Source organism: Vombatus ursinus, unplaced genomic scaffold, assembly GCF_900497805.2.
Source record: "Vombatus ursinus unplaced genomic scaffold, bare-nosed wombat genome assembly UNPS02000580.1, whole genome shotgun sequence".
NCBI classification, from domain to species: Eukaryota; Metazoa; Chordata; class Mammalia; order Diprotodontia; family Vombatidae; genus Vombatus; species Vombatus ursinus.
The window spans coordinates 30,838,340-30,852,490 of NW_020940358.1; the positions used below are offsets into that span (position 1 = coordinate 30,838,340).

At 40.3% G+C, this 14,151-nt stretch overlaps 2 protein-coding genes across 4 annotated transcripts in view; one reads left to right on the top strand and one right to left on the bottom strand.

Annotated features, from left to right (window-relative positions):
• The window catches only part of ESCO2 (establishment of sister chromatid cohesion N-acetyltransferase 2), a 35,657-nt gene extending 22,546 nt beyond the window's left edge, over window positions 1–13,111 (bottom strand). Inside the window, exons 1-4 of one of the 2 annotated variants that reach the window (XM_027848572.1) lie at window positions 13,057–13,111; window positions 3,758–3,823; window positions 1,179–1,974; window positions 59–155 (exon numbers count right to left, since the gene is read on the bottom strand). In XM_027848572.1, the coding sequence (XP_027704373.1) occupies window positions 59–155; window positions 1,179–1,974; window positions 3,758–3,810 (946 nt within the window). In that variant the 5' untranslated portion in view covers window positions 3,811–3,823; window positions 13,057–13,111. Of the gene's footprint in view, window positions 1–58; window positions 156–1,178; window positions 1,975–3,757; window positions 3,824–6,815; window positions 6,905–13,056 lie in introns of those variants that run through there. The other variant, XM_027848571.1, reaches the window with a different exon arrangement.
• Window positions 13,112–13,344: 233 nt separating this feature from the next.
• The window catches only part of CCDC25 (coiled-coil domain containing 25), a 43,570-nt gene continuing 42,763 nt past the window's right edge, over window positions 13,345–14,151 (top strand). For both annotated transcript variants that reach the window (XM_027852258.1, XM_027852259.1), the window contains exon 1: window positions 13,345–13,445. In XM_027852258.1, the coding sequence (XP_027708059.1) occupies window positions 13,421–13,445 (25 nt within the window). In that variant the 5' untranslated portion in view covers window positions 13,345–13,420. The remainder of the gene's footprint in view (window positions 13,446–14,151) is intronic.

Genomic DNA, 14,151 nt, shown 5'->3' on the forward strand with positions numbered 1-14,151 from the left:
TAAAATATTATTAGAATTAACAATTAATTTTTGAAAAAGCTGTTTTGACTTTACTTACCTTTCTTACTATTCTCACTATGAGGCCTCTTTAAAGAAAAAGACTTATCCTCAACAGGCTTCCATTCTTTAGAAGAAATAACTCTACCATTTGGACTCTAAAAATAAATAGCAAGTTAGAGGAAAAAAAATCACTAATGATGTTTAGTTTTAATTAACTAATAAGATCACAATATACTGTATATGTTCACAATAGATTATGTATTAAAATGCACATTTAAATTTTTAAAAATTTGTAAATTCTCCTTAATCTGATTCTTTTTCATATTTCTTTTCTTCTAGATCCATTAAAATTAATTAGGAAAAAAAAAGAAAAACATAAGTATTGAATTAAAAAAAAACACATTAAATTGGGTCTATTTGCTTTCTAGTCAGAAGTGAATTATTAATGAATCCATTACCTTTCAGCATTTACAGTCAATTCTATAGTTCATATATTTCAACCATCAGGATTATTCCAGATAAAATTTTAACACCTGGTATTTTCCTTGTTATTCAGTTTTTGTGTGCTGAGGAAATGTAAACCATTTTAAATTAAATTAAAATTAAAGTTTAAGCTACCAGAAGGTCAATCTATGTAATTTCAAAACAACATATATTCTTCATGCATCATATCCTGTACTGCCATATTAGAATAGTACTGATCTGGAATGACTGTATGACTAAGTCTAGATGAGAGGTTTTCAAATTGTGTTTTGGGGAACTCTCAGGTCACAAATGCTGTCAACTGAAAACTTAATTCTCCTTTTTATGCTTCCTCAGGCTATAGGGAGAAAAAAAGTCTCCTTTCTCTATTTCCCCCAAATACTCTTGAGTAATGTATCACTGATTATTAGAACTGGAAGGATCTTAGAAATCACATGTAGTTCAAAACATCTTGTAGCTGTAGAAAATTAGCCCCAGAGAGATTTAATAAGCTAGTGAGCTTCAGAGATAGGACTAGGACCCAGATCTCCTGACTCCCAGTCAAACATTCTTTTCACTATACTAGAGATGCCCCCTAAATAAATAATCTCAGGAAACCTTTCCTCAACCTTTATAATTTTTTTTCTTTTTCAATTCTTAGGCTAAATTTGCCATTATACATCCTTTCTTCTAGTGATTTCTGGAACTTAACTCACCTCAAATGTCTCTCTTTCATTAGTGCTAGGCAAACCAGGATCCATAATTACTGCTGGTTTAGACTTATTTGCCTTGAGTTCAGATGTTGTTTGACCATCCAAAACCACTTTTTTGACTAAAGACTGGGACTTTTTCCCAGCCACAAAAAATGCTGCCCCACTCTGGAGAGTCACTTGGGGTTTAACTTTTAGACTCAGCACTCGAGGAGTTGGGGTCAAACTCTTGTCAGGTTCATGACTGTTATCCTCTTGCCCCGTGGTTGGTTTAAAAATCACTCTGTTTTGCTGGGGTTTTACAGCATTCCTTGACACAGTTTTAATGCCTTTATAACTTCCATATTTAGGAGCTGAATTCCTTTTTACTTTAGCGTTGGCCCTCTTGAGCGCCTTTTGATGTCTTTTTTCTGTCAAGATGGGAACTGGCTTGTTATATCCACAATCATTTTTCTGACAAAGAGACCTACTCTCTTTGATAAGCTTCCTCTCCAGCGGGTTCAGGTACCATTTATCTCTGTTATAAAAGGATCTAGTGGACATGGCAGATTTGAAGGGAGAACCTTGCTGTGGAGTCTTCAATGGGGTCACCCCCCCTCCTTTTTGAATAACACAGGCTGTTTCTAGTGGATACTTATTGAACTGACTTGAAAGGTGGTGTCCTTGGAAGAGGTAACATACATTTTCTTTATTCACATCATTAATTTGGGACATTTCCTTTTTAGGGGTTCCACTTGGGGATGGAGGCATACTTTCAGTAAAGTCCAGTATTATTTTCTTCACTGGATTTTCAAATAATAGGCTATAAAAAGAAAACAAATCTATTACTAAGCATTACTTCTTTCAGATCTCTTATCATCACATAATAGTAAAACAATTCTTATTATTGGACCCTACTAAAAATGGGATTCCATACCTTTGTGCTAATTAGTCGTGGTTCTAAAGATTTTTTTTTCCCCTGGAAAGCCTATTTTAATAAATGTCACTGAATAAGATGCCATTACAAAGAAACATTTTATAACAAATCATAACAATTTTTTTTAAGTCCAGAAGAAGAGACCACAGTAACAGTACTTTATTGATCTGGTTAAAAGGAATTCTTAACAATCACTCATTTTCTTGTGCAAACATCATCAACTAGGTTGCTTTAACTCTACTTTTCTCATCTGAACACAATCTAGCTCAAATCTCCATACTGACTTAGAAAACCACAAAACAATATTACCCATGCTGTATTTTTATTTATTGTCAACCGTTTCCCAATTATATTTTAATCTGGTTCCTGGCACTCTGAGAATTTAAGTTAGACATCTTTACTCTAACCAACACCCTTCCACATAGCTTCCAAAAACCCATTCAAAATCCAATCCACACAGAAATAAGCAGGAGCTTAGAATATTACTTTTCAATTGCTAATTTATTATGGAGCTTAGGAATCAATCCTGTTTTTTTTCCTAGAGCCAGCACCAGATTTTTTGTTTTGAAAAGTATAAAATAAATTATTTTAAATGCACTAGGGAACTTGTTATTTAAAGAAATCACAGCCATATATCCTTTGGTACACTTTGATTCAGTTTTAGAAAGGAAAGAATTGTTCCTGACATATTTTGTGTAAAGTCAGATTTTCAGGATTAGATTTGTCAAAAGTAAAGAAAAGCTTTATTTATTATAATCAAATTATATATTTATATATATTTATTATAATCAAATTTCAAGACAACAAAACTACTTATAAATCTTCTGATGTTCCAATTCAACTACTGCACAAATAATATTTTACTTTTCACCGTAACAGAAAAGTTCTAGAATGGTTAAACAGGTTAGACAGAGGTGGGGAACCTCAAGTTTCGCCCTTTGACTGAATTCAAACTTCACAGAACAAATCTCCTTCATAAAAAGATTTGTTCTGTAAAACTTGGATTCAGTCAAAAGGTCGCACCCAAAAACCTAGGCTGCAGGTTCCCTACCCGAGTAGAAACTACAGATCTATCTGACTGATAAAAAAGAAGAGGTGGAGTAATGTAGTATTGCCATTTAGTGGGAACAGGTAACTTCCTGATTTGTTACAAAAAGAAAGGTACTATTAGAGTTGTATAGTATTTATAAATGTGTTAGGATATAATGCCTCCTTACTATGGTCCCAAGGATTAAGACACATGAAGGTGGGAGACTTTCATGGATAAGGTACGAGAACAAGGACAAACAGGAAGATTTTTATTTTATTTTCAGTTTGTAATTTTCTCTCTTCCCTCTGCCCCTTTTAAGAAGGCGAGAGAAATAAAACTCATTACAAGTATGTATAGTCATGCAAAACAAATTCCTTTATCAGCTCTATGTCCTAAAAAAAAGTTAAAAAAAAAAATAACAAGCAGGAAGATTTTCACAAGCCAGGATAACATTTGGCTTGATGTGAGTAAAAACTTCCTAATAATGAGAGCCATGCAGAAAATTTAACTGAGGTAGTAGATTCCCTTATCTCAACCAGAAGTCTTTTCAGGTAGGCTGTAAAAGGGATGCTTGTTCAGGTATGGGTTGGATGGGTGGCCTCTAAGATTTCTTTCAGGGCTGGGGTTTTATAAACTCACCTGCCATATTTAGAAGAACTTTGATTCCTTTTCCTTGGAGTAACATTTGCCATCTTATGTGAATCCCTAGAACATATAAGATTTTAAGGACAACCAAATACATAAAATAGATATCAGAACCAGTACATAAAAATAATACTGCTATGTCTACCAAACTATTATTTACTCTGCATCAGAAACCTGAGGCAGTGTCTAACAAAGGAATTTTAGTATGTTTGGAAGTTATGGCACTTGTAATAATTCCTCATCTTTCTAATATGCTTTAAGGTTTACAAAGTGCTTTCCTGATAAGAACCCTGTGTAGTAGTAGGTAGTACAAGTGTCTGAAAACTGAGGATCAAAGACATTGAATCAAAGTATCAAAAGTATCCAAGGATCAAAGTAATTTATCCATGGTCACATAGCTGGCAAACTCTTCCTCACAATCCCAAGAGAGTGTGATTGACTCCACATCTCTGAGGTTTTCCACTACCCAATGCTGCCTATATTTAACACCATTTGATGGTGTTATTTGGAAGCTTTCACTCAGAAGTTAACAATGACTATAGATGGCTTTAGTTTCTTCATCTGAGAACTGCCTGTCCATATCCTTTGACCATTTATCAATTGGAGAATGACTTGTATTCTCATAAATTTGACATAGTTTTCTGTGTATTTTAGAAATGAGGCCCTTATCAGAGATACTTGTAAAAATTCTTTCCCAGTTTTCTACTTCCTTCTAATCTTGGTTGCATTGGCTTTGTTTGTGCAAAAACTCTTCAATTTAATGTAGACAAAATTACCCATTTTGTATTTCATAATGTTCTCTATTTTCTGTTTGGTCATGAATTCTTCTGTTTTCCATAAATCTGATAGGTGAACTATTCCCTGCTCTCCTAGTCTGCTTATAGTATCAGCCTTTATATCTAAATTGTGAACCCATTTTGACTTTATTTTGGTATATGGTGTGAAATTTTGGTCTATGCATAGTTTCTGCCATACTCTTTTCCAGTTTTCCCAGCAGTTTTTGTCAAATAGTGAGTTCTTATCCCAGAAGCTAGGGTCTTTGGGTTTATCAAATAGTAGATTATTATAGTCATATGAAAAAAACACTCTAAATCATTACTGATTAGAGAAGTGCAAATCAAAACAACTCTGAGTTACCATATCACACCCATCAGATTGGCCAACATGACAAAAGAGGAAATTGATAAATGATGGAGAAGCTGTGGGAAAATTGAAACACTAATGCATTGTTGGTGGAGTTGTGAAATGATCCAACCATTTTGGAGAGCAATTTGGAACTATGCCCAAAGGGCTATAAAAATGTGCATACCCTTTGACCCAGCAATAGCATTTCTAGGGCTATATCCCAAAGAGATCATAAAAATGGGAAAAGGACCCATATGTACAAAAATATTTATAACAGCTTTTTGTGGTAGCAAAGAATTGGAAATTGAGGGAATGCCCATCAATTGGGAAATGGCTGAACAAGTTGTGGTATATGAATGTAATGGAATACTATTGTGCTATAAGAAATGATGAGCAGGCAGACTTCAGAAAAACCTGGAAAGACTTGTATGGAATGATGCTGAGTGAAGTGAGCAGAACCAGGAGAAAGGTATACACAATAACAGCCACGCTGTATGATGACTAACTTTATTAAACTTAGCCCTTTTCAGCAATGCAAGAATCTAAGACATCTCTAAAGGTCTCATGATGGAAAATGCTATCCATATCCAAGGAAACAACTATGGAGTTTGAATGCAGATCACAGCATACTATTTGCTATTTTTTCCTTCTGTTTTGTTTTCTCTCTCTTGTGGTTCCTCCTATTGGTTCTAATTCTTCCTTACAACATCACTAATGTGAAAATATGTTTAATAGGAATGTATATGTAATAGCCTATATCAGATTGCGTGCCATCTTGGGGAGGGAGGGGGAGAAAAATTTAAAACTCAAAAGCTCATCGAAGTGACTGTGATAAATTAAAATAAATTAATAATAAAAAAGGTAACAATTTTTTCCCCTTTTCCTTATGCCTAACACAGTGTCTAGCACATAATAGGTGCTAAATAAATGTTTGCTGAACTGAATTGTATTTTTTTTTTCCTGTAGAAGCAGAACTAAAAAGAAGAAAAGGCAGGGGTTCCTGAGAAGAAGCAGTTTTTGATTCTGAAAAGGCAAAGGGGGTTGATGGAGCAAAACCAGAATTCTGAGTTCAGCCAGGGAGAGGGGACTGGAAAGATGCACTAGTCCCAAGGCAACTGAACTAGGGACACCTCCCTCAAACAGCAGGCTAATATTAGCAATTAAAACAACAACAATAACAACAAACTTTGGTCAGGATCTGTGATTTTTTTTCCCCTGTAATAAAACTTGGCTTTCCAAAGATAGAGGAATGACTGCTAGGCCACTCTAAGGCTGGACCCACTGAGTTGTCCGAGGCGCTGACAGGTTAAGGGACTTGCCCAGGGTCACACGGCCAGTAAGTGGTGCCAGGTTTTTCCGGTCTCCAATCACTCAGGCGCCCCCCCCCCCCCCCCCGCGCCAATAGTAACAACAGTGTGCGGCATTTACCTACGTACTTAGCATTTGCGAAGCGCTTTACTGACACTGCCTCACTGAATCCTCAAGACCGCCATTTGAGGTAGGTAACTACAGGTATAGTTAACTCCATTTTACAGGTGAGGAAACTGAGGGCCGGATGACAGGAGTTACCCAGGGTCGCAAGGCTAAGTAAAGCGTTCTAGGCGGGATTTCCAACCCAGCTCTTCAGACGCTCCGCGCCCACGCTACCTCCCACGTAAGGCAGATTCCCCTTGGCTCTTCGCCGGATGAGCCACCAAAAGGAACCTCCAGAGTTCTTCTGTGAGGCCCAGAGAGGTTAGGTGACTAGCTAGAGATCACACAGCAAGTTAGAGGCAGAGCTTGCCGGGACAGAGCCCAGGTTTCCTCTCCTCAGACCCTGGCCTCTTTCTACTTAACCTCCTTCACCCCGGGGTCCCAAGCCCTCCAAGCCTCCCAAGCCTCCCCCTTTCTCACGCAACACAAGAAGACTAACTGGCGGGCTCCTTACCTCTAGGCCGCGGTTAGGAACAGCACTTCAACCAGCAGTACTCTAACCTCAACTGAAGCCGCCCGACCGTTTTGAACGCGTATTCAAATTAGCGCGCGGAACCGCGGCCTCGCCCCTCCTCTATTCCCATTCGCTCGTCCTGACTTCTCCGAGCGACGAGATCTCCAATCGAGCCTCTTCTTCGCTCTAGGCTCCGCCCACAACCCCTTTCCAACTTGGGAAACAAACTGAGGCGTTTCTGCGCCTGTCAAGTCCATAGAAGACCACAAGTCCCAGGGTGCTCTGTGGTTACGGAAGCTCACAACCACGTGACTAGTACCGCACTTGTTACGAACTGTAGGCAAAATAAGGGGTCCTGTCCTAGGCCTCTAGATTTTTGAAGAGCGGTTTGATGTTGTAGCTGTGCTTCTTTTATGATCTTATAAGTACGGGCCTGATGACGTCACTCCCCTGTTCAAACATCTTTAGTGTATTGTCTCTAGCATCAAATATAAACTCCTCTGTTATTTACAGCCCTTCACGGGCTGGCTCCTGCTTGACTTTCCAGGCTTATTTACCCATTGCTGCCCTTGGTGGACTGGGTGTTCCAGCCAAATCGGCCCACTGGTCATCACGCGCGACATTCTGTCGCCCATCCCTGTGCCTTTGCACGAGGCTTTCCCACTGCTCAGAATGCATTATGCTTCACCCTCTTTGAATTCCAAGCTCCTTTCAAAGTTTCAAGTAGCAACCCCTAGAAGAGGCCTTTCTTGATCTCCTAGCTGCTAGTACATCCTCCTCCCCAAATTGAGTATTTAAGTACGTTAGAGCAAAGGATCTGACATTAGATGACCCAGGTTCAAATCCTATATGTCACTTAACTCCCTGTATAAACTAGAGAAAGTCTCGGTCTCTCTAAGCCTCAGTTCTTTCATTTTACCCACTAGGGTGCTGGACTTTAAGGTCCCTTCCAACTGTAAATCTACAATTATATATCTTGTTTTCTCCAGTAGAATATAAATTCCTTGGAGGAGGTTGTTTCTTTTCTTTCTCTCTTTCTTCCTTCTTTTCTTTCTTTCCTTTTTTCTTTTCAGGCAATCAGAGTTAGGTGACTTGCCTACAGTCACATAGTAAGTGTCTGAGACCAATTTTGAACTCAGGTTGTCTTGACTCTCTCCACTGCACTCTCTCTAGCTGCCTCTGCTGTTTCTTTTCTTTTCTTTTTTTTTGAAGTACAGAATCTGCTTCTTGAGACTGGAATGTCTTGGGTTCAAGTCCTACAAAGGACTCAACATTGGCTTGTGATCCTGGGCAAGTAACATTTAACCTCTCAGCGCCCCTGGCAACTCCTTAAGAAGCAGCAGATTAGGTATCCAACTACATTGGTTGCGTATAAATACCTGGTCCAGCATTCCTACCCCTAATTTACTCCTCTCCCTAAGACAAAAAAACTTACTCAAACTTCACACAAAATAGGTGTTGAAATGCTTGTTGTTTGATTGCTTGGAAGAGGCCTTTGAGGTCATATATTTTACAAATGAGGAAACCAAGGTTCAGGAAAAGTAAGTGACCACCTAAGGTCTCACAAGTCATAGCCAGGATTCAAACTCAGATTCTTTGACTAGAAATACTGTGCTTAATATACTAAATAAACTTCAGTGCACATGCAGAGATATTGCTTAATGTACTCAATAAACTCTCCATGCTCTCTATCACCTCCAGGATCAAATATAAAATCCTCTGGCATTCAAAGCCTTCATATCACTCCCCCCCCTCCCAACTTACAGTTTTCTTACATCTTACACCCAACATAACCTCCTACCCTTCCATCCAGTGCGGCCTCTCCAAGACTCCAAGTATTTTCATTGGCTTTTCCTCATTTCCATTTCCCAATTTCCCTGAAGTCCCACCTTTTACAGGAAGCCTTTCCCAATACCCCTTAGTTCTAGTACTTTCTATCTATTATTTCCAATAATAATCAACTCCTGTATATGGCTTATTTGTACATAGTAATTTGCATGCTGTCTCTATTAGATTGTGAACGCTTTGAGTATCTTTCTTTTGAGTCACCCAGCTCACAGCAAGCACTTACTTCATTGATTGACTGACAATGATCCTATCAGGGAGGTAGTACAAGTATTATTCCAAATTTACAAAATAATTCTCTATTGAGAGTTCACGTGAGACTGTCTTTGTTTCATAATACTAAAGGATAAGGGAAGGAACTGAGTGTCAGTATGGGGAGTTCTTCCACCAAAGGACCACATATCTGTAACTTGATGAAGACAGGGAGTTGTCTGAAGCATATGGATGTAGGGAGTGTACATTGCTCATGAAAGTCTATGTCCACATTTTCTTTTTGTTGTTGGGGGCTTGGGAAGAGGATTTACTCGAGAGATATTTTGGGAATCCTGCCCATTCCTCTCCAAGATATACTTTGATTCTTGGTGAGAAGGGAGAATAGCCAAAGACTCGCCCCTCTGGTCTCAGAGAAGTACTGGACTAGAGTTATATTTATCTCCACTATTCTACCCCTTCCCCAACAATGGCCTAAATATTGTTAGTTTAGAGGAATGATTTTTTTTCTTAGGTTCTAGCCACTTTTGTGGTCATTCTTCTTTAAAAAGAAAGAAGCATCTTAAGCTTACATCTGAATTCTTTTTTTTTTGTTTTGTTCTGTTTTTTGCTAAGGCGATCAGGATTAAGTGACTTGCCCCAGGTCACACAGCTAGTAAGTGTCAAGAGTCTGAGGATGGATTTGAACTCAAGTCCTCCTGACTCTAAGACCCAAGCTCTATCCACTTGGACACCTAGCTGCCCCCTCACATCTGAAATCTTGACCCTTCCCACCAAATGCTAATTATAGAAAAGACCATTCCAAATAATGAGTAGTAAGTAAACCTATTTATCCAGATCCCAAACAGAAATCAGAAAAGTTATGCATATTAGAATATACAAACACAAGACCAAATGAGCTCTTTAGCTGAAAGTAAGAAATTTCAGCTCAATCAAGATAGGGAAGCCTTGATCTAACCCAAAGGGAAATTTCCCAAAGTCTCTAAGGAAACAAACTGGAAATCAGGGACATATTGAGGACCTGGCTTTCTCGTAGCACGTCTGGCTTCTGATGTTTTTGTCTCCTTAAGTAGAGTCTGGAACTGTGTAATTAATATTTGTTAAAGTTAGGGGAATAATATACTATGGATTTTTTAGGCAGTCTTGACTTCTATAAAAGGAAGTCGAAGTATTATACTATTAAGGTAGTACTCTTGAATTAATTGGCAGCTAGGTGTCGAAATGGATAGAGCACTGGGCTTGGAATTAGGAAGACATCTTCCTGAGTTCAAATCTGACCTCAGACACTAGCTGAGTAACTCTGGGCAAGTCATTTAACCCTGTTTGCCTCAGTCTCCTCATCTGTAAAATGAGGAGGAGAAGGAAATGGCAAAGCATTCCAGTATCCTCGCCAAGAAAACCTCAAGGGGGTCATGAAGAGTCAGACAGTAAAAAAATTGTATTTGAAGTTAAAAAATACCGGCATTCAAACACTGGTTTTGTTGCCAATACGAAGGTGTTCCCAAAACAAGGTGTCCCTTGTCAAGAGAGAATTCTGCCAGAGCCTGTTGCAGGCTCTACCCAAAGGACCAACAAACCTTCCTAGGTGCTTGTGGGGTGACCCAACTACTGGTGGAGGGGAGCGGGAGACTTACCTTAACTCAGAGAATGCCTAAGACTTCAGACAGGCCCCATGTTGGGCACCATAAATGTTGAGGTCTGAGAGATTTCAATCCCTCAAGGATCAGAGTATTGGACGGGATGGTCTGGAATGAATTCACAGACTCAAGCATTCTTTGAGTCAAGGTGGCAAAGATTTATTGTTATGCTATATAGCAAGGAGAGGTCCTTAAGGAATTCTGCCATGGTGGGCACAGCTCCTGAGGGAGCTTGCAACCTAATAGGAATGATGCTAAAGTTTATATAGGAAAAATAGTGGATTATGTGGCAAGTATGCTAATTAGGTGATAACATACAATTTTGGTCATAGGCTTCATTCACTACTGAAAATGGGGAGCCCCCTGGTTTCCTAAGGGGTATATTTTTGGTCTGTTGTGTCTGTAACAAGATAGTTTCAGGAATTAATGTCTACAGCTTGACCTCTGGATTGTATAAGGTAACTGTGGGCATCAGTATTTGATAGTTCTGCTGGTACAAGACAGTCCTGTTCATACAAGGGAAATTCTACAGAGGTCAGCTTGTTCTTGTAACAGGGAGAGATAGTTTGCCTCACTGGGCCCACTGATGAGTCACTGCCAGAGATAGGGTCCTCGGGCTGGAGGGAAACTGTCAGGGATAGTGTTTCTGAGGCTAGGGAGAAATATAATCTTGCAAGTGGGTCCGAGTACAAGCACCCAAGCACCCCATCAGTTTCACCACTTCATCTTTTTAGAACTTCCTTTCCTTCTTCATAAAGATTAGATATTTATAAAGGTTCAGATTAGATAGTTTTTCTATCCAAACCTAAAAGTCTACGGTTTATCGGTTGGAAGGGAGTTTCCTTGTTTTCCTCTCTTGGTTGGGAGTTAATCACAACTCTGGTCCAAAAAAAAAATGTTTTAGAAAATATGGTCACCACACGCCAGCTGCCGGCCTGTCTGACACAATATTCAGGGGCTTCACAGAGATAATATTGTTATCCTCAAAGCATCTACTCTGTAGAACAGGGGTTCTTAACTATTTTTGTGTTATGGATGCCTTTAGGAGTCTGGTGAAACCTTCCTAAGAATAATATTTTAAAAATTCATAAAATATAATACATAGAATTACAAAGGAATCCAAAAATAGATGAAAATATAAATGTTGTTCATCCTTCCGAGAGATGACCAATAACATCACTAGGATGATGTCTTGACTTTCAAGTGAATTGTATTTAATTGAGAAATTAAGTAATTAAGAAATTAAGTAAGTAGATGCCCATTGACTGAGGAATGGCTAACAAATGCAATAGAATATTGTGTTGTAAGAAAGGAGAAATATGTTGAATATAGATAAGTGTGGAAAGACATACATGATCTAATGCAGTTAAGTAAACAGGGCCAAGAAAACAATATTCACAAAGAGGACAAAAATGTAAATAAACACAAAATAATCAAAAGTGAATGTTGCAAAATTACAAAGAACAAATAGGGACTCCAAAGAGATGTAGAAAGACACCCACCCACCCACCCACGCACTTCTTTGCACTGGTGGGAGGTACACAGATGTAGAACATCACATAGACTTTCAGATTTTTATAATGTATTGATTTGCTGGTTTTGTTTTTCCTCTTCTTTTTTCTTTCTTTAAAATATATTATCTGTTGGCTCTCTGGGAGGATTGCTAGTGTGAGAAATTCTGGTGACGTTAAAAAAAAGATACCAATAAAAATATTTAAAAAAAAATTAATGATGCAGTTTTACAGGTCTCTGGACCCCAGTTTAAGAACAATGAGTGTTACTTGATTTCACATGACACAGTTTTACCCACCTCTACGCCAAACTAGACTACTTCATAATCTCCTTAGGCAGACCAGTCCACCTCCCAACTCCACGCCCCGCCCCGCCCCACGCCTGGAATGAAAGGCTTCCTCAGCGCCATTCAAGCCTCCAAGGCTCACCTCCTACAAAGCCACTTCCTACAAGAGGTTTTCCTCGTATCTTTTCACGGTGTCAATACATCCCCCCATCCTCCAAAAATTACTTTGTATTTTACTTTGTATGCTTCTTGTTCCCCTGCCTTTCCCGTCCTCCTTGAACTACTGTCATTTAAGCAATGACATTTATTGTGCTCCTACCAAGCTTGATATAGCGGGGTAGGGGATCTAGAGCCAGTCTCCGGGTCTCAGGGAGATCTGGGTTCAAGACCTGACTCGGTGACACACGGGTGTTCATGTTAAGGACCTCTGGGTCCCAGAAGGCAGCTCCCCGAAACTGGCTGTAAGCAGAAGAGATTGTGCCCACCGTCATTAGTAAAAGTCGTTTCCTCCCTGGAAGTTCCCTGCACTGGTGCAATTAAAGATCTAGTTCCAACTTGCTGTGTGCAAAATATTAGAGATACAAAACTAAAAAGGAAACAGCGCTTGCTCTCAAAGGGTTTACATTCTAAGTAGTTAAAAGCCTTTCGGGCAGGAATTACTATTTTTTTTTGCATTCCAGCTTCCAATAAACGCCTGTTGAATTTAAGTGAATTGGACTGCCCTGTTCCTGCCTTGCCGAATTGAACCTACCTTAATGGAGAAAATTAGTTTTAGGAGTCTTCACCGGGTGCAAGCCTCCCCTACACACCCGCTACATATAAATCCTACCCAGTTTCTACCCAAACCAATAACTCCGAGGTACCAAAGCCACGTGGAGACCCTACAGGAGCGCCGCTAACGTGCCAGTTACTAAGATGGCGGCATCGACGTTATGACGTTACGCGGTGGCGTAAACAGGAAGTGTCTGTCGGAGGGGCGGGGCCTGGAGAAAAGTTCCGGCGGAGATACAGATTGACTGACGGAGGAACTTGGTTCTGCTTTCTGGCCGCCGCTCTGAGCCCTTACCTCGGAGCCGAGCGCGGCTCGAGGCGGAGCCGCCGCCGGCGCCGGCATCATGGTGTTCTACTTCACCAGCCACGGTGAGTGAGGGCGGGAAGGGGGAGCCTGCGGCGCCCTGGGACTCGGGGTCCCCCCTCCCTCCCTCCCTCTGCTCCAAGTGCTCCGGGGCTCGCGGCTAGAGTTCGGCCTCCCGGGCCAGCTCGGACAGGCCTCGCTCCCTCCGGGCGCTGTCAGTCAGGTAGACGAGCGCCCTGGACCTCTTTCTGGCTGCAGCCCTGAGGCGTCACTGACTCCTTCTCTGGGCCTCAGTTTCCCCTTTTGGTAAAAACGAACCCATTCGTTGCCCTGGTGGTCCCGGTACCTGTTGCTCATCCGCTTACTCCCTTCTCCCCTTCAAGGTTGTGCACCCGCGGGGCTTTCTCTGCTCCCCGCTTTCCCCGGAGTTGTCTCATCTCCGGGTGAAGGCATACTTCTTCTTCGTCCTGGGAACCTGCTGAGATCCAGTGCCACCTTCTGACAGCTCTGGGTTAGCGAAAGTGTGCCTTAATCAAGGGGCCCTCTGACTATAGGATAACCATTTCACAAACATTTATTAAATACTTATACAGGGACTTAAGTGAAACAGGTGGAAAGCAAGAAGAGATGGCTTGAAGTTGGTGCATTATGTAGCACAGGACACGCCACATAGGATGCTGCAACTTTTGGGGATCAATGAACTAATTGTACCCAGGAATGTTCTGGATAAATCAGGGACAAACAGAAATGGAGATTTAGAGCATTGCTGTC